This window comes from Sphaeramia orbicularis, chromosome 17, assembly GCF_902148855.1.
Source record: "Sphaeramia orbicularis chromosome 17, fSphaOr1.1, whole genome shotgun sequence".
NCBI lineage: Eukaryota > Metazoa > Chordata > Actinopteri > Kurtiformes > Apogonidae > Sphaeramia > Sphaeramia orbicularis.
In genome coordinates, this window is record NC_043973.1 from 51,310,736 (window position 1) to 51,336,778 (window position 26,043).

Here is a 26,043-nt window from a genome sequence, read left to right on the forward strand (position 1 = left end):
GCTACCTTTTTTAATATATACTGTATATTTATGGCGTCAGGGTTTATCTTTTATATTCTAGTTTTTATACTCTTTTATATACATTATTTATACTTTTTATGGCACCTAGGACGATTGCACTTTTTTAATTTCGTTGAACCTGTACAATGAGAATAAAGACATTCTATTCTATTCTATTCTATTCTATTTAACCCCTTACATGTCTGTGGTGAGCGTTCAGAATGTATGATTTATTTTAAATATTAACAAAAATTCAACCATATGCTTAATAGGAAAAATTTCAAAATACACTGACATCCTAAATCTCTTACTAACGTACATTCTTTGTGTCTTAGTTAGTAAAAAAACCTGTAAAACTTCAAATAAGATGCTCTGTTTTCAACTAGACAGACCTACAGAGACGGGCTAAAAATGACTAGAAATAATAAAAAGTAAGAAGCTATAACATGAAAATGGAATGCAAGACAAGCAAAAATGTTTGAGCACATGTAAAAGAGTCGAAAGCTTATTTTTATAATCTCATAAAATTTTGTTATGGACATTTTCAGTAGTTTTTACAGTTTTTCATAATAAATCTGATAGCAAAAAAATGCAAGTATGTTGTTTTTGTTTGTTTTTTTTAATTTTTGCTGTAACAATTTTAAGCATTAAATATAATAATAACATATCCTACTATAATGGACGTTCTGTGTCCGACGCATGTCCCGGTGTCCCAATGTTGAAAAAAAAAGACATTTTCTGGCACTTTTATTTACAAAAAAAAAATAATAATAGAAATAAGACAAGTGTAAGGAAATCTAAGCTGGCCTGTTATAATGGTAGATGTCAAAAGGGTTAATATTAGGGATGTCTGATTTTGGCTTTTTTGCCAAAAACCGATATGCTGATATTGTCCAACGCTTAATTTCCAATTCCGATATCAACCGATACCGCTGCCGATATATGTGGGATATTAAACTAATTTTAGGTAACATCACATATCTCCTGTCATGGAATTAACACATCATGCCTAATTTTATTGTGATGCCCCATTGGATGCATTCTCAAATGCAACAAGGCTTTCAAAATGTAAACACTGTCTGTGCAAAGAATACATACTTCAACTTAAGTTGTGGAAAAAATGCCATATTTATTTATTTTCTCTCCCTCCCTCCATGAGTCTATTACAGTGTGGCAACTCTACTGTACAGTTTTGAAAACTGCACGTTTCTTTCAGCTACAAACAATGTTTCATTTACACGTCGGTAAATGTCGGCGAAATCAAGGCATTATTTTATCGGTTTTAATGATAGGCAAAAAAAACCGATAATGATATTCACCGATATTACATTTTTATGCCAATATCGGGCCATCCCTAGTTAATATGCAACGTATTTCAAATGAACAGAAGCAAAAGTACAAAAATGAATAAACAAGCACGTATTTAATATTGGAATAACTATGACATTCAGTGATATTTTAGAGTTATGTGTCCCTCATTTTATGACATGCATTCACATATTTTGCAGATATTTGAGCTGCATATCCCTCTCAGTAGGTATTTCCAAACCTCTTAAAATATACTTATGTTCTTATTGAGGGGACTTTAAGAGGAAGTCTAAATCGGCCTTTTCTCGTCTCAGTCTTCCCCTCTTCAGTCGTCAGGATTTCTCATATTTGAAGACTGCTGTCACTGAGTTGGTTTGGTCAGAATCTGTCTTTGCTTTGTGTTTCTGACTGGAAAAGACACTGCGCCAAACGGTTAATTCAAGCTGTAGCATCAGATGACAAATCGGTTTGTTTTGACTTGTGTTTGGTTTGTTCAGTATTCCAAATAATCTTTTTGTCAATCTAATTATTTATTCATGCTGATCAGTGACTGGAAAGCTGTGGAGGTCCAGAGTTGAACATTCTTGGTTGATATTTGATCAGTAAGTCTTGACATCCTGACAGAAGGGAGTCTTATGGGGGTTCAGGACTTGTATTTTTAACCTCCTCACACCCAGATCTGGGTTTTCTGTTCACATTTGCGGACAAGTGTTTCACAACTTTATACAAAAAAAAAAAAAAAAAGAAAACAAAATAAAACTGTCCACCACTAAGGACATTCCATAAAAATTTTAAAAACTGCATCTGAAAAAACTGCTGCATCATGACGTTTCCAATATAGGCACTTATTTAATATAAAACAAAAAGCTGGTACTTCGCTGACATTTCCTGGGTCTGAGGAGGATAATGTCTGAAATATGAGTGTGTCTTGAGGGAGGAATTTGTGATGTAACTAAATTGCAAGTTTTTTGTTTTTTTTGTTTTTTTTTTTATTACCGTTTCTTTTCTTCACTTGGAAAGTGGAAAAACAGCAAAATCTTACAAATACATGGATAAACCTCTTTGCAGAATGTTCATCTTACTGTATTACCTGATTTTAAAAAAAAAGCAAATCTTTAGGGACTCACTCGACTGATCCAGTTAAACAGATAAAAATATAGTTTAATTTTCTGCACGCTCACTTTACTATCCCCATTTTTGTAGTCACTGCTAATTAATTGTCGCATGCAGAGAAAAATTATGATTAATAAATGATTTCATTCTGTTTTGTCTCATGAAATTATGTTTATAGTCAACGCAGCTGTAAATGAAAAAAACATTTTAGAGGAAACAGCTTAAATAAAACTATCAGCATAATACAGAAATGTTCTTAATTAAGGAAATTGAGGTTCCAATAGCAACACAACACCAAATATACACACAAGAAATACCACAAGAAAATAGCAAAACAATGGCCCAATCACAATACCCCCCTTGCCCCCCCCCCCCCCCGCGCCCTTTACCCCTCCCTTTCATTTTGCACAATGATGTGAAAGGGTAGGGGTGTCCCAATTCTCGATGGGTGGGGGTGGGGGGGGCTGTTTGGTCCTCGAAACTGAGATTTTTTAGGACCATACTACAAACGAAGAGGTATGAGAAATAGGGATGTAACGATTACCGGTATAACGATAAACCGCGGTAAAATTCCCGACGGTTAGTATTACCGTTTAAATTCTAATTATCATGACAACCGTGTTTGATTACCGCACTTTGAAAAGTCACAGAACTGCACATTTCCTGGATCATTGTGCTACTTATTTACATTTATTTTTATTCATTTTCTTGCCAATTTTGGTCAGTTTTTATTCATTTTATCTCATTTTTTTGTTCATTTTCATTGATTTTGCTGCTTATGTTTGTGCATTTTTGTCCAATTTGCTCCGTATTTTGTTCATTTGTTGCTCATATTCAACATTTTTATTAAGATTGTTTACATCTATCTATCTATCTATCTATGAAAAAGAAACTAAAACAACTCATACTTGATCTGGAAAGTGGTCAAACAATGGCCATAAGGTGCCATCTTTATTGCACATTTGTATGTTTGATGTTTACATGTTAATATTTGAACATTTCTGCCAACAAAAAGTACATTGTGCCTATTATTTTATTTTATTTTACTTTATTACTATTATTTCCAAAATACAACTTGGTTACATTATTTCAGTGTGTGTATAAGTATAAATACCGTGATAATAATGATAACCGTGATAATTTTGGTCACAATAACCGTGATATGAAATGTTCATATTGTTACATCCCTAATGAGAAATCTCCCATAATTCTGTTTGAATCATTGGCAAGATGGAGGTAAACACAGCAAACAAGTGCAGCAGCGTGATGACAGAAACACAAATGAATGTATTTTCTTCGTACACAACTTAATCATTTAATCGAGTGTTTAATGCCGTTTCATTGTGTTATAGATGACGATGACATGGGAACTTATTACTAAAAGATGCCCAAAGCCTATGGAACAGAGACAGTTACAGCTGCTGACGGTATGGGGGAAACAAAGTTGTTGGATCTGTTTATAGCGGCGTCGATGACTGCTGATGATGTAACAGGTCTGGAAGGGTTGTCCCATTCCCCTTGCATCTCTGTTTCAAGGGGTAGTGCCAAGTGCAAGGGCCAAGGGGGTAAAGGAGAGGGCTAAGCGGAGAATTGGGATTTGGGCCAATATTACTAAAAAAAAAGAAAAAAATAATAAAAAAAAAAAACAGGCAGTTGAACATTGTAAAGTACTAGTAGAAACAAGTAGCAAGATGGTAATAATAAAGTAATAATAATAATAATAATAATAATAATAATAATAATAATAATAATAGCATATGTTAAAATGTTCTGTATGTTGATTTGAAGCATTCGCAGGTTGTGTTGACAGGATTATTAATGTAACAATTAATTGAATGATAATCTAAAAGGTCTTTGGTACTACTTTATAATAAGTCCACACTATGAAGCATTAGTTAAGCATTAACAAATACTGAAATCATCATTTATAAAGCATATTTCTGTCATGAATACTCATTAGTACAGGGGTGTCAAACTCATTTTAGTTCAGTTCCACATTCACCCTAATACGATCTAAAGTGGGCCGGACCAGTAAAATAATATAAGTAATAGGATGAGAACTGATAAATAATGTCAACTCCAAAGTTTTCTCTATGTTTTTGAGTGAAAAATAAATCAAATTCCGTAATGAAAATGTTTACATCTACGAACTGTACTTGAACATAACATGAACAAATATGAACAACCTGAAAAATAGGTGCAATTTTAACAATATTACGCCTTAGTTTATCATTTTTGTCACAACTTACAGATCACAGTGGATGTTCAAATACACAAAACATTCAGTAAATGGCAGAATGTTGGTAAAATTCCACATAGTTCTCTTAAGACATTTTAGGTTGTTCACATTTTTGTAAAAGACTAGTCTGTAAATGTAAACATTTTGTGTAATTTAACTTTTTTTTTTTTTTTTTTTTTACACTAAAAACAAAAGAGAACAATTAGCCTTTTTCATTATTTATAGGTTATTATGATAGTATTCTACTGGTCTGACCCACTTTAGAACTGACCTAAAATGATTTTAACATCCTTGATTGTTAATATCTTCAGTGTCATTTTTGCATTTCACAAATTCATCCCACGGGCCGGATTGGACCCTTTGGCGGGCTGATTTTGGCCCCCAGGCCGCATGTTTGACCCCTGTGCATTAGTATATGGTTTATAAGCACAGTTATAAATGTTTTACTCATCATTAATAAGCTCATCTACAATGTGCTTAACAGTGGCGGCTGCTCGTCTTTCAGACGGGGAAGCCCATTGTCGGCTTACATCAAAAAATTTGTCAAGTTATTTAAACATAAATTCGTCCCTCCGTTCCTTTTAAGAAAATGGTCAGTGGCCTTATCGTACCAAGTAGGTGTCTTGTCAGGTGTTGATCTGCCCTGCTGTTTAATTCAAAGTTTCTCCTCATAAGGAAGACTATCAAATGGCTTTACGTACATGCTGATTGGAGGATCAGTCGAAAGGCTGAATCCCGTTTGATTGACAGCTGTTTTCAGATCTGCTCCTTCACTGACACAGTTCAGTTTAATACCGTCACACATTCTGCTGTGAAATCGAGAGAGAAACCACTACGAAATTACTCGTTCATTTCTTGCACTGTAAATAAAACACACTCATTGGACTTCCTTGTTTCAATTTAACATAATTTCAATGTTTTCTTGTTTCAGTTTCATAATTCAATCATTTCTTGTTCGAGTTTAATATCGTTGTGTCGATAGTTAAATCAGTCAAACTGTTGGCTAGGTCGGAATGAACTAGCTATCTAGCAGGGTGCACATGATGGCAGACTGCTGATGTTGTCGACCTAATTTTGGCGAAATCCCTGGCGTCCGGCCCGGCCGAGCTCCGCCCACAGCTCCATTCACCCCCAGAGACACCCGGCGTCCGGGGGGCGGGACAACATTGTGGCATTTATCCAATTACCGTCCAGTTTTGAGGCAATGAAAAAAACAGTTCCACTCAGTCCCATTGAAGCCCAGAGACGGACACAGTCTACAGACAAATGCACTGAGCAGAGATGGAGGAGAAAACACAGACACGGGAATGGAGGAGAAGTGAACAACAGCCAGTCTGATGATCTGTGATAAAGCTGATTCTGAACGAACTCATCTGTGAGATGAACGTGTTCCAACACATTTGTAGTCAATGAAATGTCAACACAACCGAACAGATTTGACCATTTAATTTTCGTACTTTTTGGGGAAGCCGAGCTTCCCTTGCAGTCTATGAGAAATCGCCTCTGGTGCTAAATGATTGTATTTTCATATTTTATAAAATATGGATTCAGCATTTAAACATTTAGTATCGCATCACTTACAAACCAGTTCTGATGTGCATTTCTGCTCACACATACACTATTCACACATGTACTAATGGTTAGTGAACATGTTAGTGGGTATTTTATACTAACTCACACATTTATTTTCCAATCAATGTCCTATAAACAGTTATTAATACAGGAATTCATGATTTCAGGTAGTTCTAAAGCACTTACTACTCACTAATGAAGTATATGCTTCATAGTGTGTACTTATTATAAAGTGTTGCCAGGTCTTTTAGTATTTTAAGCCTGAGAGAATAACTTTAAATTCTGGAAATTCTGTCCAATGAGGGAACTACAGTCAGCTGTACTTGTCACCTTGTTATAGCAGTAATATCTTCTTTTTAGTCAGATATGGTTGAAACTGAAAGCCTCCCAGGGTGACATTTTGGTAATGAAAAGAATGCAATCTGAAACACTGCGCTGACAGACAAAGCGGAGATGACTAACAGGCTGCTCCAGAAGGAATAATGCCACTTTTTGAATGCCAGTTCAGTTCAATTAAATACACAGGAAAGATACTATGCACCCAGTAATAAGTTACCTTGTCATTGTCATTATGAAAGAAGAGGCTGAATCATAGGAGCTTAAGGTACCCATGTGACTAAGACAGATGCAAAAAATGTAGGTTTTCTAATGAATGAGCAGATCTTTTCACCTGCTTCAAGCCTTGTTACTGCGGTTCCTGGAAAATACAGCATAACTAGTTAAAATAATGTCAAGTCGGTGGCATTAGAAATCTAGGACAAGTCCGCACATTTGGAAAACACTATCATGCACTGCAGCTTTAATAGCTCACATCATTTTTGGTGAATTACTTGAGTCTGACTGGACTGGAAAAGGGCTTTTTACTTATTTACAACATGAGGCACTTTCAGAGGAAGCCGTTCCGAGGCCTCTGCGAGTGCATCTACTGGGAAACTCATCCAAGAATTCTATACCTTCAAGGCCTTTTTTTCTGTTCCACTGATAATAACATGGAAGTGACGAAATCATGTGTCACTGGTTGGAATAGCAGTATAAGTCCTGTATGACATAAAACTGTACCGACAGCAACATGATGGTCTGAGCTGGGTGTTACTCACGTGCTGTAGGTTTGAAAAGGACACAAGAAATGGAGTGTTTTATTTCAAGGCTGACAATGAACACGTATGTTTACGTGGCTAATGGGTTACAATGTATGCTGTTCTTCAACCCTTTATAGGGCACTCATAGAAATACTCACTCATAAGGTGAAAGGAGCATGTGTTTTAAAACATTAGAACATCACTTTTAGAGCATTAGACCAGGGGTGGCAAGATGATTTTAGTTCAGGGGCCACTTTCAACCTATTTCAATCTCAAGCGGGCCAAACTATTAAAATAATAGCATAATAATCTAGACATAATGACAACTCCAAGTTTTTCTCTTTGATTTAGTGCAATAAAAATATTAAATTCTGAAAATATTTACACTCACAAACTATCCTTTCACAAAAAAGATGTGAATAACCAGAAAAAAATTAAAATTTCCTCAGAAAAATAAGAGCAATTTTAATATTATGCCTTAATTTAACATTTGTGCATAAGCATTACACACAATGTTACACAAACATTTACTAACAGGCAGAATATTATTTAAAAAATGGAAGTTCGGAATTTGGAACTAAAATAATAATTTCTACAATAGGCTATTATGTGTCAGCTTAACTTACAGATCAGACCTACAAATGCACAAAACATTTAGTAAAAGCCAGAATATTGTTGAAATGCCACTTCATTTTCAGGTTGTTCACATTTTAGTATTAAAGGGTTCTTATGTTATTATTTTACTTCAGATCACATTTGGCTGAATGTAGCCCCTGAACTAATATGAGTTCAACACCCTTGACTGTTAATATCTTTAGTATAATTTTTGCACTTTGTGAAATCATCCCAAGGGCCGGACTGGAACCTTTGGAGGGCCGGTTCTGGTACCTGTGCATTAGACCAACATAAGTGCTGATCCAGACAAATCAAATCAAATTTCATTTATATAGCGCCAAATCATAACAAAAATTATCTCATGACACTTTACATATCGAGCCGGTCGAAACCAGACTCTCAAGCCAATTTACAGAGACCCAACAGAATCCTCCAGGAGCTAACACTTGTGACTGGTGACAGTGGAAGGAAAAAACTTCCTTTTAACAACAGAAACCTGGAGCAGACCCAGACTCCTGGAGGATGGACGTCTGCCATGACCAGTTGGGGTAAAAGAGAGAGAGACTGGGGGAGAAGCAGTGAAGTCTAGGGAGACACATGTATGCAATTACACCTGTCCACATCACATTCTCCCTTTGAACATCATTCCTTACATTAGTACCATTACTTCATGGTACCTAACAAAGCAGGTACACTCACTGTTCATGCAAAGGTGGACCTTACAGACCCTGGAGACCAGTAGTCCTTTCTGATGACCATGAAATGATGACAAACTGCATTTTACACCAATTATTTACATGTATTGAAAGGATTAGTGCAGTGTTTTTCAACCTTGGGGTCGGGACCCCACGTGGGGTTGTAACCCCAAATTCAAATGGGGTCACCTGAAATGTCTAGTAATTGATTAAAAATTAACAAAAACAAAAAAAACCTCACTAATAAAAAATGTATGTTGAGTTGAGAGAGACAATCCCAATCCATAAAAGACAAACTGTGAGTGTGAAACTGCAGCACTGTGGTTCTGTTTCTGTGTCAAATGTTCATTGTGGTCAGTTTCAGATGCTGCAGCTCTTTCATAATTCATAGTTTCAGTTCTTGTTTGTTCAGTATTAATTGTCCTCCTTGTAAATCACAGCTGGACTGACTGGACAGATCCTGACCAAGGAAAATCAAATTCTCCCTTTGTGCAGTAATCTACACCTGGATTTACTGCCTCCGTCTATAATAATATACATTATATAGACTAAATGTGGTCTAAAATTAACGTTTATATGCAACATAGTATAACAAACTATTACATGATCAAAATAAATTAATTTTAGCAAAATGTCTCCGTTTTGAATGCCTGGGGTCGCCAGAAATTTGTAATGTTAAAATGGGTCACGAGCCAAAAGAGGCCGGGAACCACTGGATTAGTGGATCGACAAGTATAAACATTTTCAATCAGTAGATGGTTTTGGTCATCGGTGGCTGTTTGGGTCTTTATGGGTTAATCTATAATATTTTAAAAACTTGGATGTAATTTGTTCTCAGTGTTATTTACTAGTCTTGGTCTTCATACACTCTAATCTCAATGATAACTTGGTCTTGGTTTAGCCTCGACCTTGACTACAGCACTACTAGACTCTTTTCTGCTATGACTGGTTGTTTCACTAACAGCTGTGATTGGTTCATTAGCTGCTACATTTAAATATGCGCTAATAACGCTAATATACTATATTTTGGAATGAGAAGATAAATCTGTTTCACATCGTAAGACTCGCCCTTGATTAGAGCTAGACATTTTTGATCAGTAGATGGTTTTGGTCATCAGTGGCTGTTTGGGTCTTTATGGGTTAATCTATAATATTTTAAAAACTTGGATGTCGTTTGCTCTCAGTCTTTTTTACTTTTGCTCTGCCATGGCTTTGGTCCCGAGTTGGTTTCAGTTCCTCAAAGTCTTGGTCTTCATACACTCTAATCCCAATGATAACTTGGTCTTGGTTTAGCCTCGACCTTGACTACAGCACTACTAGACTCTTTTCTCTACTGTGATTGGTTGTTTCATTAACAGCTGTGATTGGTTCATTAGCTGCTACATCTAAATATGCGCTAATAATGTTAATATACTATATTTTGCAATGAGACGTCACGGGTAGAAGATAAATCTGTTTCACATCGTAAGACTCGCCCTTGATTAGAGCTAGACATGTAGGCAAAATAAGGACCAAGCACAGCAGACCAATCCTCTGGCCAGTTAATCATTCACATCGGTGCCCCATTAAGACTTTTCTCTCGGTTTGAAAACTGCAAGAATCCACGGCGTTTCTTGATGAGCCTTGTAATACTCCTGCTATGTTTTTACATCTTTGCTTCTAGTTAAAGCATTCTTCCTGCTAGCTAATGGTGTGCAGTCCATACAAAGGGGGGGGTTAACGGCAGCAAATTAGATAAAAAAAACCTCCAGCTTTTAGCATCAACCAGACATGCTAAATAGCAGCAGAGTCAGTTGGGTCATTTAATGTGGGTACTTGTCAAGCATAATTTGAGATAAGACTCACCATTATTAACCTGGTGTCATTTGATGAAAGCCCCGAGCATGTGCACTGAAAACGAGGAACTCATGATCATTAGCTTAGGGCGTTCTAAAGCGCTATTCTTCAGGTTGTCTCACTTTTCACCTCCTGTGGTATTTATCACTGTCTCTGTCCTCATTTTTAATTTCCTGCTCAGGACGGACTACATGTTGTACAATGACACACTCTCCTTTCTCCATTTACCGTGACGGCGGCAGCTCGCCTCAGATACTGAACCTTTTGTACAACCTGTCACACTCATACCCTCCACTACTCCTGTTTCTCCCACTCTTGATTGGGAAAACGCCGTCTCTCATTGCCTGGTCCTCACCATTAGCTGACCACTCATCCTGACAGTTGGCTATTACTCTGTATTACATACTTGTCACACTCTCCCCTGTTCACTTGTTCAGTCATTTTCTCCTTCTCACATCTCCAGCTCCACTCCAACTCTGACAAGGGTGACGGCTCTGTGCGCTACATCCTGTCCGGAGAAGGGGCCGGTTCTATTTTCATCATTGACGAGATGACTGGTGACATCCACGCCGCCAAAAGCCTGGACCGCGAGAGGAAGTCCCAGTATGTTCTACACGCCAGGGCCATCGACCGCTGGACCAACCGCTCTTTGGAGACGGAGTCCGAGTTCATCATCAAAGTTCAGGATGTCAATGACAACGCCCCGACCTTCCCAGATGGACCTTTCTCGGCCTCTGTACCAGAGATGTCCGATATTGGTAAGAACCTTCGAAACGTATGAAATGTATCTTAAGGGTCACAGCAAGGACACACACACAAAAGTCACAGCAATAATGTTAACCTAGAATAAATAGAAATACACCTCCATGTGTTTGTTTTTTTCTTTCCTTTTATTCTTTAAAACAAGTAAAGTCAATTATACAGGGTGTATCAAAAAAAACCCAAACATTTTGAAAAATTACCCCCAGTTCCACATTTGATAATTTTTGGAGTTTCCTTTTATGGATGTTGGTAGGTAGGGGATTGGTGAATATTTGTCCAAATTTACAGACCCAGTGGTTTGCACGAAATAGTGGTGGGATTTAAATCCAATCAAAAGTCATGGGAGGGGACAATGGGCATCTATCTTGGCCAAGTTAGGGTTAGGGTTAACCCTAACCTTAACCCTAACTTGGCCAAGTTAGGGTTAGGGTTAACCCTAACCTTAACCCTAACTTGGCCTGTCCTCAGTGACAAGTTGAATTAACTTTGAAAGGCAGGAACAGCTGTCATGGGTAAAGAAATGAAACTGATATGGTGGCCAAAGTGTTAATGCTGTAACCTGGCAATTTTGTGAAAAACAAGATGGATGCCCACTGTTCCCACTGTTTTCTTCTTCCCACTCCTTTCCAAGCAGTGCCTATTGAATTTATTTTGCTATATTGTCTTGATCACCTCTATTTATTAATGTATTTGTGTATTTATTCTGCTATTACTTCCTTGTACACACAAAAGTTTACTTTTTTCCCCTGCTTGAACCAAATAGAAAGAAAGAAAGAAAGAAAGAAAGAAAGAAAGAAAGAAAGAAAGAAAGAAAGAAAGAAAGAAAGAAAGAAAGAAAGAAAGAAAAAGTTCCTCAGCTTTTCAATAATATCACATAACTCTTATTTGGAAAAGTAGGGGCTTCATAGTGAATGTGTTGTGACTAACATTGTGCACCAATGATTCATCAAAATCTCCTTCTTTGAGCCAATGAATGACTAATTTCCTTCAGAAAGGTAGCAAATGCAAATTAGAGCAGACGGTAATTTATTTGGATGTCTAAGATAATTACATTTTGAATTACAAAGTAGAAAAATATCACATTTGGATAATATTTAAAGATTAATTTTCACAAAAAAAAATAAAATAAACTGGATGAAACCAATTCTGACTTAAAGTATAGAAATACTTGAGAAAAACTAAATAAACTAATACAGGTCAGGTACCACAAAAACAGTTACTTGGTCTGTGACAATTATTGTTCACTTTCTACTGGACTGTGATTAAGATCACTTTGCTTTGTGTGCGTGCATGTTTGTTTGTTTGTTTGTTTGTTTGTTTGTTAGCAAGATAACTCCAAAACTTATGGACAGATTTTCATGAAATTTTCAGGAAATGTTGATACTGGCACAAGGAAGAAATGATTAAATTTTGGTGGTGATTGAGGGGGGGCAGATCTGTCTTGGTGGAGGTCTGTGCTCTCCGAGTGCTTTTCTTCTTGATTATTGTAATTTCTTTTTCGTAAGTAGCACTCGAAACTATAATAAGTGTTTATTTGATGAATTAAAATTTAAAAACACAATCAAATAATAATGTTATGAGATTGGTGAGTGTATCCACAAAGACAGTGTAGTTTAAAAGGATCAGCGTTGTTCTTCGAAAGACATTATTCAAAAAACAACCCAATATGAGGTTACTGTCGTACTTATCCTGCTTCAAAAATTAGGCTCATGGACTGTTTATTGACTTGTTTAACCCATAAAGAAGAACTTAAAATTAATTTGGTAACTTTCAAATTATTTTTCTCTACATCTAACCATCCCTAAATGATTTATAGCCTTTTTTAAAATAATATTATCCCCTGCCTTTTGTATTAGTCAGTGAAAAATCCAGTATGTACTGTCAGGGTAAACATTGTGGACCCTCCATAAAGTTCAATATCTTGTCAATCTGTCATGGGTGGGGGTGGGGGCACATGTATGTAGGGCTGTCGTCCACACATACAGTCACTTATAGTAGCGTGAAACAAAACTGAAGCTTAACATACTTTCAACGTCCAACTCCCGACTTCTATGCCTCTCTTATACAACGGGTCTTACTCAAAATTTTCACAACTTCTAGCCTGTATCCACCGGACCCTGTCCACCGCTCCCATCAGTGCCCCAGTGTATTGTCATGAAAGCTCAGTCAAAGGTTATTATATCAGAACACAGAAAACTGAACCTGCAAAATATAACAATGACTAAACGTAAAAACAAGCAGTGCTGCAGGAGATGACAGCGTCCCACATTGACCAAGGAGCCTCTTAACGTCCAAATGGGTCATATCTGCTGCTGCTGGAAAAGCCTAATAATATATATGTACAGGGTGGGGAAGCAAAATGTACAATATTCTGAGGCAGGGATTGAAAGACAGTGTATGACCAATTAGTTTATTGAAAGTCATGAGAATTTATTTGCCACAAGAAAATGTCCATAATAGAAAATGTTTTTATTCTATGTGTCCTCCTTCTTTCTCAATAACTGCCTTCACACGCTTCCTGAAACTTGCGCAAGTGTTCCTCAAATATTGGGGTGACAACTTCTCCCATTCTTCTTTAATAGTATCTTCCAGACTTTCTGGTAATAGTTTTGCTCATAGTCATTCTCTTCTTTCCATTATAGACAGTCTTTATGGACACTCCAACTATTTTTGAAATCTCCTTTGGTGTGACGAGTGCATTCAGCAAATCACACACTCTTTGACGTTTGCTTTCCTGATTACTCATATGGGCAAAAGTTTGTGAAAAGGTATGGATAATAGTGTTAGGTATGATTATGACATCAGTATATGTTTGGGTTCAAAACAACTGACGTAGTGTCTGCTGAGAAAAAACAACTACATGTTCAGTGTACATTTTGCTTCCCCACCCTGTATATATTTGTTTTTTGTTGGCAGCTACTTAGATCTTTGAGGGTTAATGACTAATGGGTTCTACTTTGATTTGTTAATGAACATAATAATGGGAATGAAAACCCATATCCTAGTATTTTATATCTAGAGGTATTCTGTAGATCTGTAGCAGCTGAACAGTGATTTTTGCTTGGAAAGAAGTGGGCAGCTGGTTTGACCACAGAAATGTGAATGACAAGTTGAGTGACTGTAATGGACCAGATGTCTGCGAATACATCCTGCACCTTAATGCCCTGTCATGTTTTACAAGTACAGCTTAATGTTCCTCTCTACTCCTTGCATACTGATGCCAACCAAAAGTGTTATTTAATCTGTGAGAAACCTGAAAATCTGAAGTATGACAGAAGGTAATCCGGATGTATGCTGCAGTGGCCAAATTTCACAGCACATGTCTTCAGCTAGTTGTGTCACATACGACATCACACAATTCATTATTGACATTATGTTCTTGGCAGAGGCAACCAGTCTCTAAGATGCATTACTGCTATGACAATCTGACTGCATTTCCATATTTCCCAAACAGAGATGTGAACACATGTCAAAAGCTGCCGTGTAATTGTTTCCAAAGTGATACGTCTGGTGGTTATTTTACAATTTAGTACACTGGGTTAACGGTTACATATGGCACCCTGCATTACCATAGTATTTAGAATGAGGTTTAGACCGTGTCCAAACGAAACCGCATCTTTTCCTATCTGATCTTTGTTTTTTGTCATTTTTTAAAAAAAGTGCTCTGTAAACACAGAGTCGTTTCAGGAAATATCTGTGTCAACATGAAACCAATGAAAACGATGTAGTTCAAATGCTAGGCCTGTATTTGGCGTTATAATGCTCTCGCAAAAAACAGAAGACGACTTGGAGCGTGTGCATAAAGCTTGCTTGGTTCTACTGGTTCTGATCCAATATTACCTCATGACTGCTTCTCTCCATGCTAGATCCAAGAGCATGTAGTGAATATTGTTAGCTATGGTTGGTTGTTGTTCATTGTAATGAAAGAGTAGCTGAAGATTTGGATTCAATATTTCCAATAAGCTCAATAGCTGTTGTAGCATGGGCACTACTCTTGTTGTTGTTGTTGTTGTTATTATGAAGTGGCGTCTTGCTTCCGGGATGAAAGGTTTGAGAGGCGGGGCTATGACATCATTTTAGAAAAGTTGCGGTTTGGTGCTGAGATTGGTGACTCACTGGTCGCTCTTCCATTGGACGTCTGGCGAAACTTTACTGATATTTTCTAAATGTCAAAAAAACAGGAGTGTGTAATGTCGGTTTTTCTATTAAATCACAAATGCGATGATTTGTTTGTTTATTATCGCGAGATGACACAAGAAGTCATTCCATAAACATGGCGACAAGCGCAAATATTGTGTTAATTTACAGATATATTCATTATTATTATATATTACCCCTCTATCTCGTACTAAATAAAAAAATTATTCAGTTTCCTGGTGTGTCCACACATACCGCGACATTTTTCTTTTAAAACTCTTCCTCTTCGCTTGTAACGTCCGTCAACATCCGTTTTTTTAATTCAGGTGATTCTAATTGCAGAAAAAGGTCTTTTCATTGCATTTTGAGTGATATACCAATTGCGCTACGCCCGAAAAACCACCTCTTGCCAGCACAAAAATGTTCAATCGGAAAATTAAACTTTTGGCGAAATTGTCGTTTTTCCATTAGGTACATTTTTATGAGCAAATTATATTCACGCAATTTGAGGGTCAATGGAAAAGCAACTACTGTCCTAATATTAAATGTTGCTGTCACTGTCTTGTAATATGTGCAGAAATGACCAAAAATAGTCACTTGCCCGATAAAGGGTTAATAAATGTATGAATGAATGAATGCACTATTCGCAGTAAATTATGTTTAACCGACAGAAACATTTTCAAAACATATGAAAATCAAAAAAGTGTATGGATATCACACAAACAAGTTTCACTAGAATCATTCCAGTACCGACTGGTCAGTGAAATTATGTTAAGTTTTTTATATACTTTCCTCATGTACTTCTTATCTTACAAGATGATGTGCATTTGAACATACTCTAAAATCCAACTATGAGAGAAACTTTTTTCCATATTATTAAGACTTTCTCACAAAATTCCAGACTGCAATATACCTTCATTTTACAAAATATCTCTCTCCATGTAAAAAAACAAAACAAAACATATTTTCTATTGGACACTGTGGATGATGTTGTATGTTAGAGGCATGGAAGTCATGAAATTAAACAGTAACAGATGAAGTTATAACTTTCAGTGACCCCGTGTACATTCATACATACACTCAGACTAAACAGATAATTGGAATAATCAGATCATACCCGTTTACATTCACTTCAGAAATGTGATAATCCAAGTAATCTGGTTTACATGTTTCAGTCCATTATAGGATTTCTTTCAGAGTACATTCATACATGGTGACAATCGACTCAAACATACTATTATTATCTTCCACTCATGTTGTGATTATGCAATGTCCATTTTTTTAATGATCTAAAACACAGGTGTCAAACATGCGGCCCGGGGGCCAAATCCAGCCTGCCAAAGGGTCCAGTCTGGCCCGCGGGATGAGTTTGTGAAATGCAAAAATTACACTGAAGATATTAACGATCAATGACGTCAAAATTATTTTAATTCAGGTTCCACGTACAGACACATACAGTCCAATTAGATTTCAAGTGGGTCAGAACCAGTAAAATATTATTATAATAACCTATAAATAATGACAACCCCAAATCTTCTCTTTATTTTTTTGGTGTAAAAAAATAAAATCACATGAAAATGTTTCCATTACCAAACTATACTTTTACAAAAAATGTGAATAACCTGAACAAATATGAACAAACGGAAATGTCTTAAGAAAAGTAAATTTAATTTTACCAACATTCTGCCTGTTACTAAATGTTTTGTTCGACTGTAATGCACATGTGTAAATGATAAACTGATAAACCGAGGCAGAATATTGTTAAAATTTCACTTGTTTTTCTTAAGACAATTCAAGTTGTTCATGTTATTCAGATTTTTAAGGAAACTTTGTAGATGTAAACCTGATCATAATATATTTTTACTTTTTTCACAGTTATCATTTTACCGGTCCGGCCCACTGGAGATCTAGTTGGGCTGAATGTGGAACTGAACTAACATGAGTTTGACAGCCCTGATCTAAAACAACAAAATAAATCAGATTAAAAAGTATCTGTGCTTGAAGACTTTAGAGCAGGGGTGTCAAACTCCTGCATGTTTTAGATATTTCCCTCTTCCATCACACCTGGAAGCCATTACATCATTATCAGGCTTCTGCAGAGCTGGATGATGAGCTGATCATGAATTGAACCAGGTGTGGCTGGAAGAGGGAAACATCTAAAACATGCAGGATACCAACCCTCGAGGACCGGAGTTTGACACCTGTGCTTTAAAGCAGGGGTGTCAAAGTCATTTTAGTTCACAGGCCAGATTCAGCTAAATTTGATCTGCAGTGGGCCGAACCAGTAAAATAATAACATAATAATATATAAATAATGTCAACTCCAAACTTTTAATCTATGTTTTAGAGCAAAAAAAGTTAATTTACTTTATGAGAAGGTTTACATCTACAAACTTTGCTTTCAAAGTATAATTTTAACAATATTCTGCCTCAGTTTATCATTTACACAGGTCCGTTAGAACGTACAGATCACAGTGGATCTACAAACACATTAAAACATTGAGTAACAGGCAGAATATTGTTAAAATTGTACTTACTTCTCTTAAGGCATTTCAGGTTATTCACATTTTTTGCTAAATTGTATGTTGTTTTAATGCAAATACATGAAAATATTTACATTTAGAAAGAGAAAAATTTGGTGTTGTCATTATTTATATGTTATTATGATGGTATTTTACTGAATCCTGCCCACTTGAGCTTGAATTGGTCTGAATGTGGAACCTGAGCTAAAAGGATTGTTAATATCTTAGTGTAATTTTTGCATTTCACAAATTCATCCCAAGGGCCAGACTGAACCCTTTGGCGGGCCGGATTTAGCCCCCGGGCCACATGTTTGACACCTGTGCTTTCGAGTATTGGGAAGAAATCCTGGTGTTAATCCAATTTCTCCTTATCAGATAAGTGCTGTTATCTGATAAATCATCACATTATGCTGCTTCCGTGATCACTTGAATAATCTGATAGCTCCAGACATCAGATAATGATCACATTTTTAGTGTGCAAGTGTTGGTTTGGGTTGTCAAAGTGTATTTATGTTACGAGGATTTCATCACAACACCAGTACATAGACAGGCCCTTCTATCTGCCAAAGGCGTCCATGCTGACCTTTATCCCCTGCAGATAATACACAAACTTTTAAACTCAGAGTATATGACTTATATTTCAGGGTTTTTTTTTTTCACAAAGTTTTTTTTTTTTTTTTAAATCTCCCTTTTATCTACCTTAAATAGAAAACTCTACATGTGGATGGGAGTCCAAAATATAATGAATATAGTGAAAAGTAAAGATTTTTGCAAAACATCCACATTAGTGTGGATATACCATAGTTGGTGTTTTATCTGCGGTAGACGGTGGTCCACGGGGACACATTTAGGAGATGAAACAGACTTGGTGAAATGATGAAATAAATCTGAATATAGCACACAGTTTTTAAGGGTTTTTAATCCTTTTCAAGCTCTTGCTTCATTTGCAGCGTTGCTTTACTTTGTGCTCATCTTCGTCTGTCCCCTAAATGGGCCCGTGTTGACATTTATAAATCATTATTTCATTTCCCTTCCCCTGACCAGGACAGCACAGATTAAAGGCTGACAGATGAATCACAAAGTGCACAATTGGGAATATGTTATGAGAGTTCTATATCAAAGGAACTCACAATGATCCAATTAGGCAGATGCAGTAGGAACTTACATTAGTTAGCTAATTAGCTAGTTGCACTAACATTAATTAACACCAAACTGTCCTTTTGTCACACATTTAAGAATTATAACTTTACTCGTTAACTCATCACCTATTTCTCTGTTGTTTATTATCACATGGAAAGTGGCAGAACAACATCTGGATGTGTTTTATGAACTGAGAAACACAGTACTGCAGCACGTAATGAACATAAGTGGACTCGGAAATGGGTAATAACATCATGGTTTAACAAGCAGATGGAAACAGAAGCAAAACAATGAATTAACAAGGTCATGAAGAATTGGAATGACAGAATAAAGTACTAGTGAGACAGTAGTCCATAGCTTCCCTCTGGGGTCTGTGATTAGGTTTAATGTACCAGTAGATGTGCTCTGACCTCCTGTGATTTATAATCTGTCATCAAGTCCCTCCAACACCTCCCTCACCTGCTCCCATGTTTCTCTCTCTCTCTCTCTCTCTCTCTCTCTCTCTCTCTCTCTCTCTCTCCCTCCCCTATCTCCAGTAGTTTTCCACCAGGTGTGTTCTGCCTCCTCAGTGCAGATCTCCACTAATCACTGCTGCCTGTTCCACACACCTGCCCTCAATTCAATCATCAACCTCAGTTTACCAACCCCCCCCATTTCCACTTCTTCACTACCAGGCTGTCATTAAGTGAGTTTCCATCAAATGACAAGTACATTTCATGCAAACTTTTGAAAAGTTGCAAGAACAACAATTGAAACTTGGAGTGAAAAAAATAAAACACAGAGTACTCATGAATTCAGTTGAGATTTTTCCAAATAAAATGTTACAGCTTATTCTCCTAGACTGTGCACAGATCAGCCAGAACACTTTATCCTCTGACAGAAGAAGTTGTAATAATATGGATTATTTTTATTTTAATGGTACCTTTAATGGTACCTTTCACTGGGTTGGATAGGCAGCAAGTGAACATTTAGGCTGAATCCCAATTCTCCCCTTAGCCCCCCCCCTTACCCCTACCCCTTGGCCCTTGTACTTGGCACTACCTCTTGAAACAGAGCTGCAAGGGGTAGGGGCTGAAACATTCTCCTATGAAATGGGACAACCCTTTGAGACCTGCTACATCATCAGCAGTCATCGATGCCACTATAAACAGATGCGACAACTTTTTCCCCGTTTCCACTACGTGGTATCGGCTTGACTTGACTTGACTCGACTCGACTCGACTCGGCCTTTTTGCATTTCCATTATGAAAAAGGGCCTGGAATCTGGTACCCGGTACTACTTTTTTGGTATCACCTCCCCCAAGGTTCCAGGATTGGGGACCAGATACTAAAATGTGACATGTAAACACTGCAGACCACTGATTGGTCAGGCAGTCGTCTATGTGACCCGCCATTTTACAAAAACAGATGCAGAAGTTAACAGGAAATATAGCGGTAGGTTAATCCACATGATGACAGCCCGCAAAACTACACCATGGTTTGTCGAGGAGGTTCGGACGTAAAAATTCAGCATGAATTTGACAAGACAACACGCAACGAGCAAGTTTATCAGCAACTCTCTGAGCAGACGACATGGAAGTAACGTGCCACATTGCTATGACGTCCAGGTACTATAAAGTCGGTAGTATCCTGTAATGGAAACGGTCTCCAGGAATAGGACCTGGTACCCAAGTCGACTTGAGCCGAGCTGAGTGGAGCCAGTTCCATGTAGTGGAAACGTGGCAGTTAGTTTCCAGAAGTATTCCCCGTGCCGTCAGTAGCTGTAACCATCTCTGTTGCATGGGCTTTGGTCATCTTTTTGCGGCTATCAACTGTAAACCACAGAAATCTGATCTATAGCACATTCAAACGGCATTAAATGGTCAATCAAGTGAAAGAAAATACGTACATTTGTGTGTTTCTTTCATCACACTACTGCACTTTTTCAGTGTTTACCTCCATCTTGCCAATGATTCAAACAGAATTATGAGAAATTTCTCCTACCCCTCCGTTTGTAGTGTGGTCCTGAAAAATCTCCGTTTCAAGGGCCAAACCGCCCTCCGCCTTAGCCCTTGCCCTCCATCTAATCGAGAATCAGGACAACACTACCCCTTCACGTGAATGCAAAAAATGGAGGGGAAGGGGGAGGGCCAAGGGGTGGATTGGGATTGGGCCTTAGTCCTTGTTGTGTTGGAAGCAACAAAATGAGTAATGTCAGCAATTGAGTGACTTTGACCAGGTCCATATTGTATCGGTGATGACTGGGTCAGAGTATCTCCACAACTGCAGGTCTTGTTGTTTGTTTCTGGTTTGCAGTGGTTAGTACCGACCACAAATGATCTAAGGAAGGACATTGCAGTCTCAGGACAGTTGACCATCTGTGGGAGGTGTTGGACAAATGAGTTTGATCCATGGAGGTCCACCTCTCTACTTACAGGACTTCAGGGATCTGCTGCTAATGTCTTGGTCCAGATACCACACACAGCCTCAGAGGTCCGGTGGAGTCTAGGCCTCGGGTCAGAGATGTTTTTGTGGAAAAAGTGGGATCTACATTATATTAAACTGGTGGTTGTAATGTTATATTTCCATAGATGTTTGATTGGTTGACATCCAGTTGTTGTTCTTTAGGGGGCTTTCACACCTGAATTTCATTCTGATTCAGGGAGTAATGTGTTACAGTGTGTAGCAGTGTTGCACATCATTTTGTTTCGGTTTGTGTTCCCACTGCTCATGCCCTTCATGCACTCAAAGAAAATCTTGAATACTTAGCAAGGTTCTAATAGTTTTGGATTTTTCATTATAGTTTAGTTTTATGTAGTTTTGACTTTTTTTTCTCTAATTCAGTTAGTTTTAATTCAGTTTTAGAGCAGGTTTGCTAGTTTTTATTAGTTTTCTTTTTTTTTCTAAATGCTTAGTTTTAGTTTAGTTTTAGTATTAATTTTTATTTTTGTCGTATCTTTTCTCTTCTTCTCTGTCATATTCACATAAATCCCAGACAGGACTCTGCTGCTTTGTCCCAACTTTAGTCTCCATGTTTCCAGGTAGAGTGGGGACCAGAAGATGACTCTAAACGACAAGTGACGAGAAGTGACAGACCGTGAAGTACCGTACGGTGCCGACAGCTAAAACTGCTCGAGCAAAAATAAATTGTGTTCGTATCAATCAGACATTGACAAAGACAAAAACGAAAGGAATTTTATCCATAATTTGTATTAGTTTTAGTTAATTTTGTAAGCACACAATACAATTTCAGTTAGTTACCGTTTTTTTCTTTTAATTATAGTTTTTATTTATTTCAGTTAACGAAAAAAAAATTTCCATTCTAGTTTTCGTCATTTCGTTAGTTTTCGTTAACGATAATAACCTTGATACTTAGGCATTTTTGTGCATGTTATCCATCCTTTCCAAAACACAGGGTTATTCAAAAAGAATGAACCGATTTCATGACTCATTGCTTCAGTTCTCATGCATCGTCATGGAAGGAGTCAGTGACCATTTCAAAGAGGAGTTTTTTTAAGTTTGAGCTTTTTTAAGTGAAAAACTGCCCTGGCGATGGATTGGACGGAAGGAGGCCCAAGACCTTACTCTTTGTGCTTGGCCTGCGAGATCCCCAGACCTAACCGTGTGGGATTTTTTTCTTGTGGGGATAAGTAAAAGATTGCGTTTATGTTCCACTGCTACTCACTAACCTCGATGACCTTAAACATTGAATAACAACAGCGATCAACTCAACTGATACACTTACACACGTCTGGGAGGAATTCTCGATCGCATTGATGTTGTCCGTGCTGCAGGTGGTGGCCACACTGAACACTTGTAAGACAGGAAATAAAAGTTGATTGTGAGTAGAATACTTGTGACTTGGCTGGAGTTTTCTATTGCTTTTCCTTATTAAAATACTGCGCAATGAAATAGATTCATTCTTTTTGAATAACCCTGTATGCTTATCTTTCGAAATTCCAATGAGACATTCTATCTCTTCCTCCGTCCAAATTACTCCTCGACTCATTTTCTCCACTTGCTTATCCAGCAGCTGACGAAAGGTATGAAGCTCATGAAGCTCATTAGCTTACTGCCTACTTTTTCAACAGAGCCGCTCTGCTTTATGGACATGTTTGCGACATCATATCATACCCAAAGTGGTAGAGAAAACTGTAGTTGTCTATTTCGATCACTGTGGTCATGTCCACACTGTAAGGGAACCACTCTAAGATGCAATTGCAATCGAGCTGAGACCACCTCCTCCAAGCGGTCTCAGCTCAGTTGTTTTGTTCCAAAACTGAGCACAATTATGGCTTTCATATATATTGAACCGAACCAAAGACTTGTTTCAGAACAACAGATAGATACTTTTGGTATGTTCTCACCACTTTACACTGGGAATGAACAACACGATGTAGACATGCTCTGACCCAGTGATGTGACCGTCACATTCTCCCTTGTCAAAGTGGCTCAGATCCATACTCTTGCCCATTTTTAGCTTACCAGCCGACAGGCCGTAAGCTATTGTCGTCACGCAGCGTCCGTCGGCGGTGTCAGCGTCTGTCGTCGTCCGTTACAAAAATTTCTATCGTCTTCTTCTCTGAAACTACTATTCCAATTGACTTCAAACTTGGTATACAGCTTCTTTATGATGATGTCAACAAAGTTAGTGAAATTTTTTGGATCCGGATCTGATTCTGGATTTGGTGCAACTTTGAAAAATTTCCCCATTATAAGCAATAGGAAGTGGATGGATGCAATAACTCAGTAAATATAAATGATCTCCAGTGTAAATGTCTCCAGTCCAGCCCTGATGGGGAGATGACCCAAACATAATGTCCACATGCTGATCAGGATCTTCTTCTGGATCTGGAACTGACAGAAAATTTAACATGGGCTCTTATGGGGAAAACATTTCAATCATCTTTCTCTCCCAAACTCCAGTTCTGATCGACTTCAGACTTGGTATACAGCTTCTGTATGATGATGTCAACACAAGGGATTGAAATTATTTCAATCCAGATCTGATTCTGGATTTGGTGCGACTTTGAAAAATTTTTCCCAATTTAACAGATAGGAAGTGGATGGATCCAATAAATCAGTATCAATGATATCAAGTGCGAATTTGAATTTTTTACAGATCTGATTGGAATATGACCAAAACATGGACTATTTCTGTAATAGAATAAATACACAGAACTGGGGGAGAATAAATGGCATCTGGATACATTTCCCAAAGCTTTGAATTTGGCCGGTAAGATACAGGGCCATTGGTCCGATTTTTCTGTTACATCAACTTCTGGGCTGAATGTTCAGTTGCTGTCTAATATATCCCACCCACTAACAGGTTGAAACTTGTGATGAGATAATCAACACACAACATTACCTGTCAGTGGTCAGAATGTTGTGGCTGATTGACTTATGTAGCTGGCGTGGACTGACATTCGTTTTTATTACTCGCTCTGTGTTGTGTTTGTTGATGTTAAGCAGTGAGACAAGGTCAACTTCTTCCCTCCCCAATGGTGGGATTTATTTGGCGTAAAACATCAAAATCAGTACAGCAACTTGTCAGTTTGATACAAGCACACCTCTTCTCCCTGAATCCAGAAACTGAGTGAGGAAGATGAATGGGTCTGCATGAAATGTCTAATGTCACACAATGTAATTCACAAATTAACTAAATAAAAGCGGCTGAAATTAACATAAAAATGTATAACCGCAATCAAAAACCACCAAGAAATATAAACCATCACAGAAAATTAAAAATGATACTGGCATAAAGAAACAATAGTTAAATATAATTTATATTAAATAGACCATCACTGTATGAATGCACACATCTGATTGGTCCACAGTGGTATTCTCTTCATACAGTCTGTGTTCTAACAGCACTATACTATATATTATTACTAATGGATGTGATGATTTTTTTTCACGGATGAGATCAAGGAATAATTTGGTCTCCTCATCAGTCCATACATCTATTTTTATTACCACTTCTGATTCTATACTTAAGAGAGCTGATAAGTAAAATGTTCACTACATACTGAAAAGTATATCAATTTCCCTTTAACCCTTTCGTGCATGAATTATGTGAGCCTTAGTCAAGATTTTTTTCCTGAGTGTTTTATTCCTCCTTAGGCCTGAAAAAACAATGCGACTGAAATTTTTTAATGAACCTATTTTTCATGGAATTATAAAAATGTCCACTCAGCTGGACACCATGTCTTTCATTTTTGAAGCAAACTAACGTAAAATACAATATCAGAAAGTGATATAACTGTTTGAAGATTATGAAATAAAAACAGTTTTAATGCAGCTAATCTGATGTTTTCTCACATTTTAACATACTCTAATACTAGTTTTTACTCACTTCATGAAGATAGCATGCCAAAAAAAAGAACTTTTCGTTTAACCCTATAACGCCAAACATATCATATTTGATACATGAGTTTTGAAGCCCTCTACATGATCAGTGCGATATTTGTTTTCTTGAAAAACCTGATGTATACAATTAGATACATGCAATACACAGATAATCCACCAGGGGCAGGAGTTCATTCACCAGAGGCCTTTCCAGTGACACTACAAGACTGACATTAATGAGGAAGGAGGAAGAACTGGGACCATTTTGAAAAGGAATTACAAATTTGTTAGACATATTTGTGTTATATTACGTTTTCATTTGTTCAAAAATAATAATATTTGAGCATTGAGACCTGATGTATCAAATATGATACAAAATTGAAACTCATACATAGAACTTGATATTTGAAAAAATAGTTTCTTGGTTGTTCAGAAGGACCAATAAAGGCTCCAGTTTCAAAGAACTGGAATTTTCTGTCAATGATTTAATGGTTCAGGCTTTACAGGGTTAAGAAACCTGTTAATTACAGTCTAATAACAATTACCAATTTATTTACACTGCAACATGTTACCGCAGATCAGGTTTATCAAGAACAGTAAAGTTACAGTAATGATATGAACTGCAGTGAATTGGATGGTGCAGAAGTGTCCTCTGTGTTGGCTGATATGGAACTACAACAACGAAAACCATGAATATA

At 37.3% G+C, this 26,043-nt stretch overlaps 1 protein-coding gene across 1 annotated transcript in view; it reads left to right on the plus strand.

Annotated features, from left to right (window-relative positions):
- Nucleotides 1-26,043, plus strand: part of LOC115437427 (desmocollin-3-like) — a 162,964-nt gene that overhangs the window by 108,670 nt on the left and 28,251 nt on the right. The window contains exon 2 of the mRNA XM_030160649.1: nucleotides 10,921-11,215. Within this exon, the coding sequence (XP_030016509.1) occupies nucleotides 10,921-11,215 (295 nt within the window). The remainder of the gene's footprint in view (nucleotides 1-10,920; nucleotides 11,216-26,043) is intronic.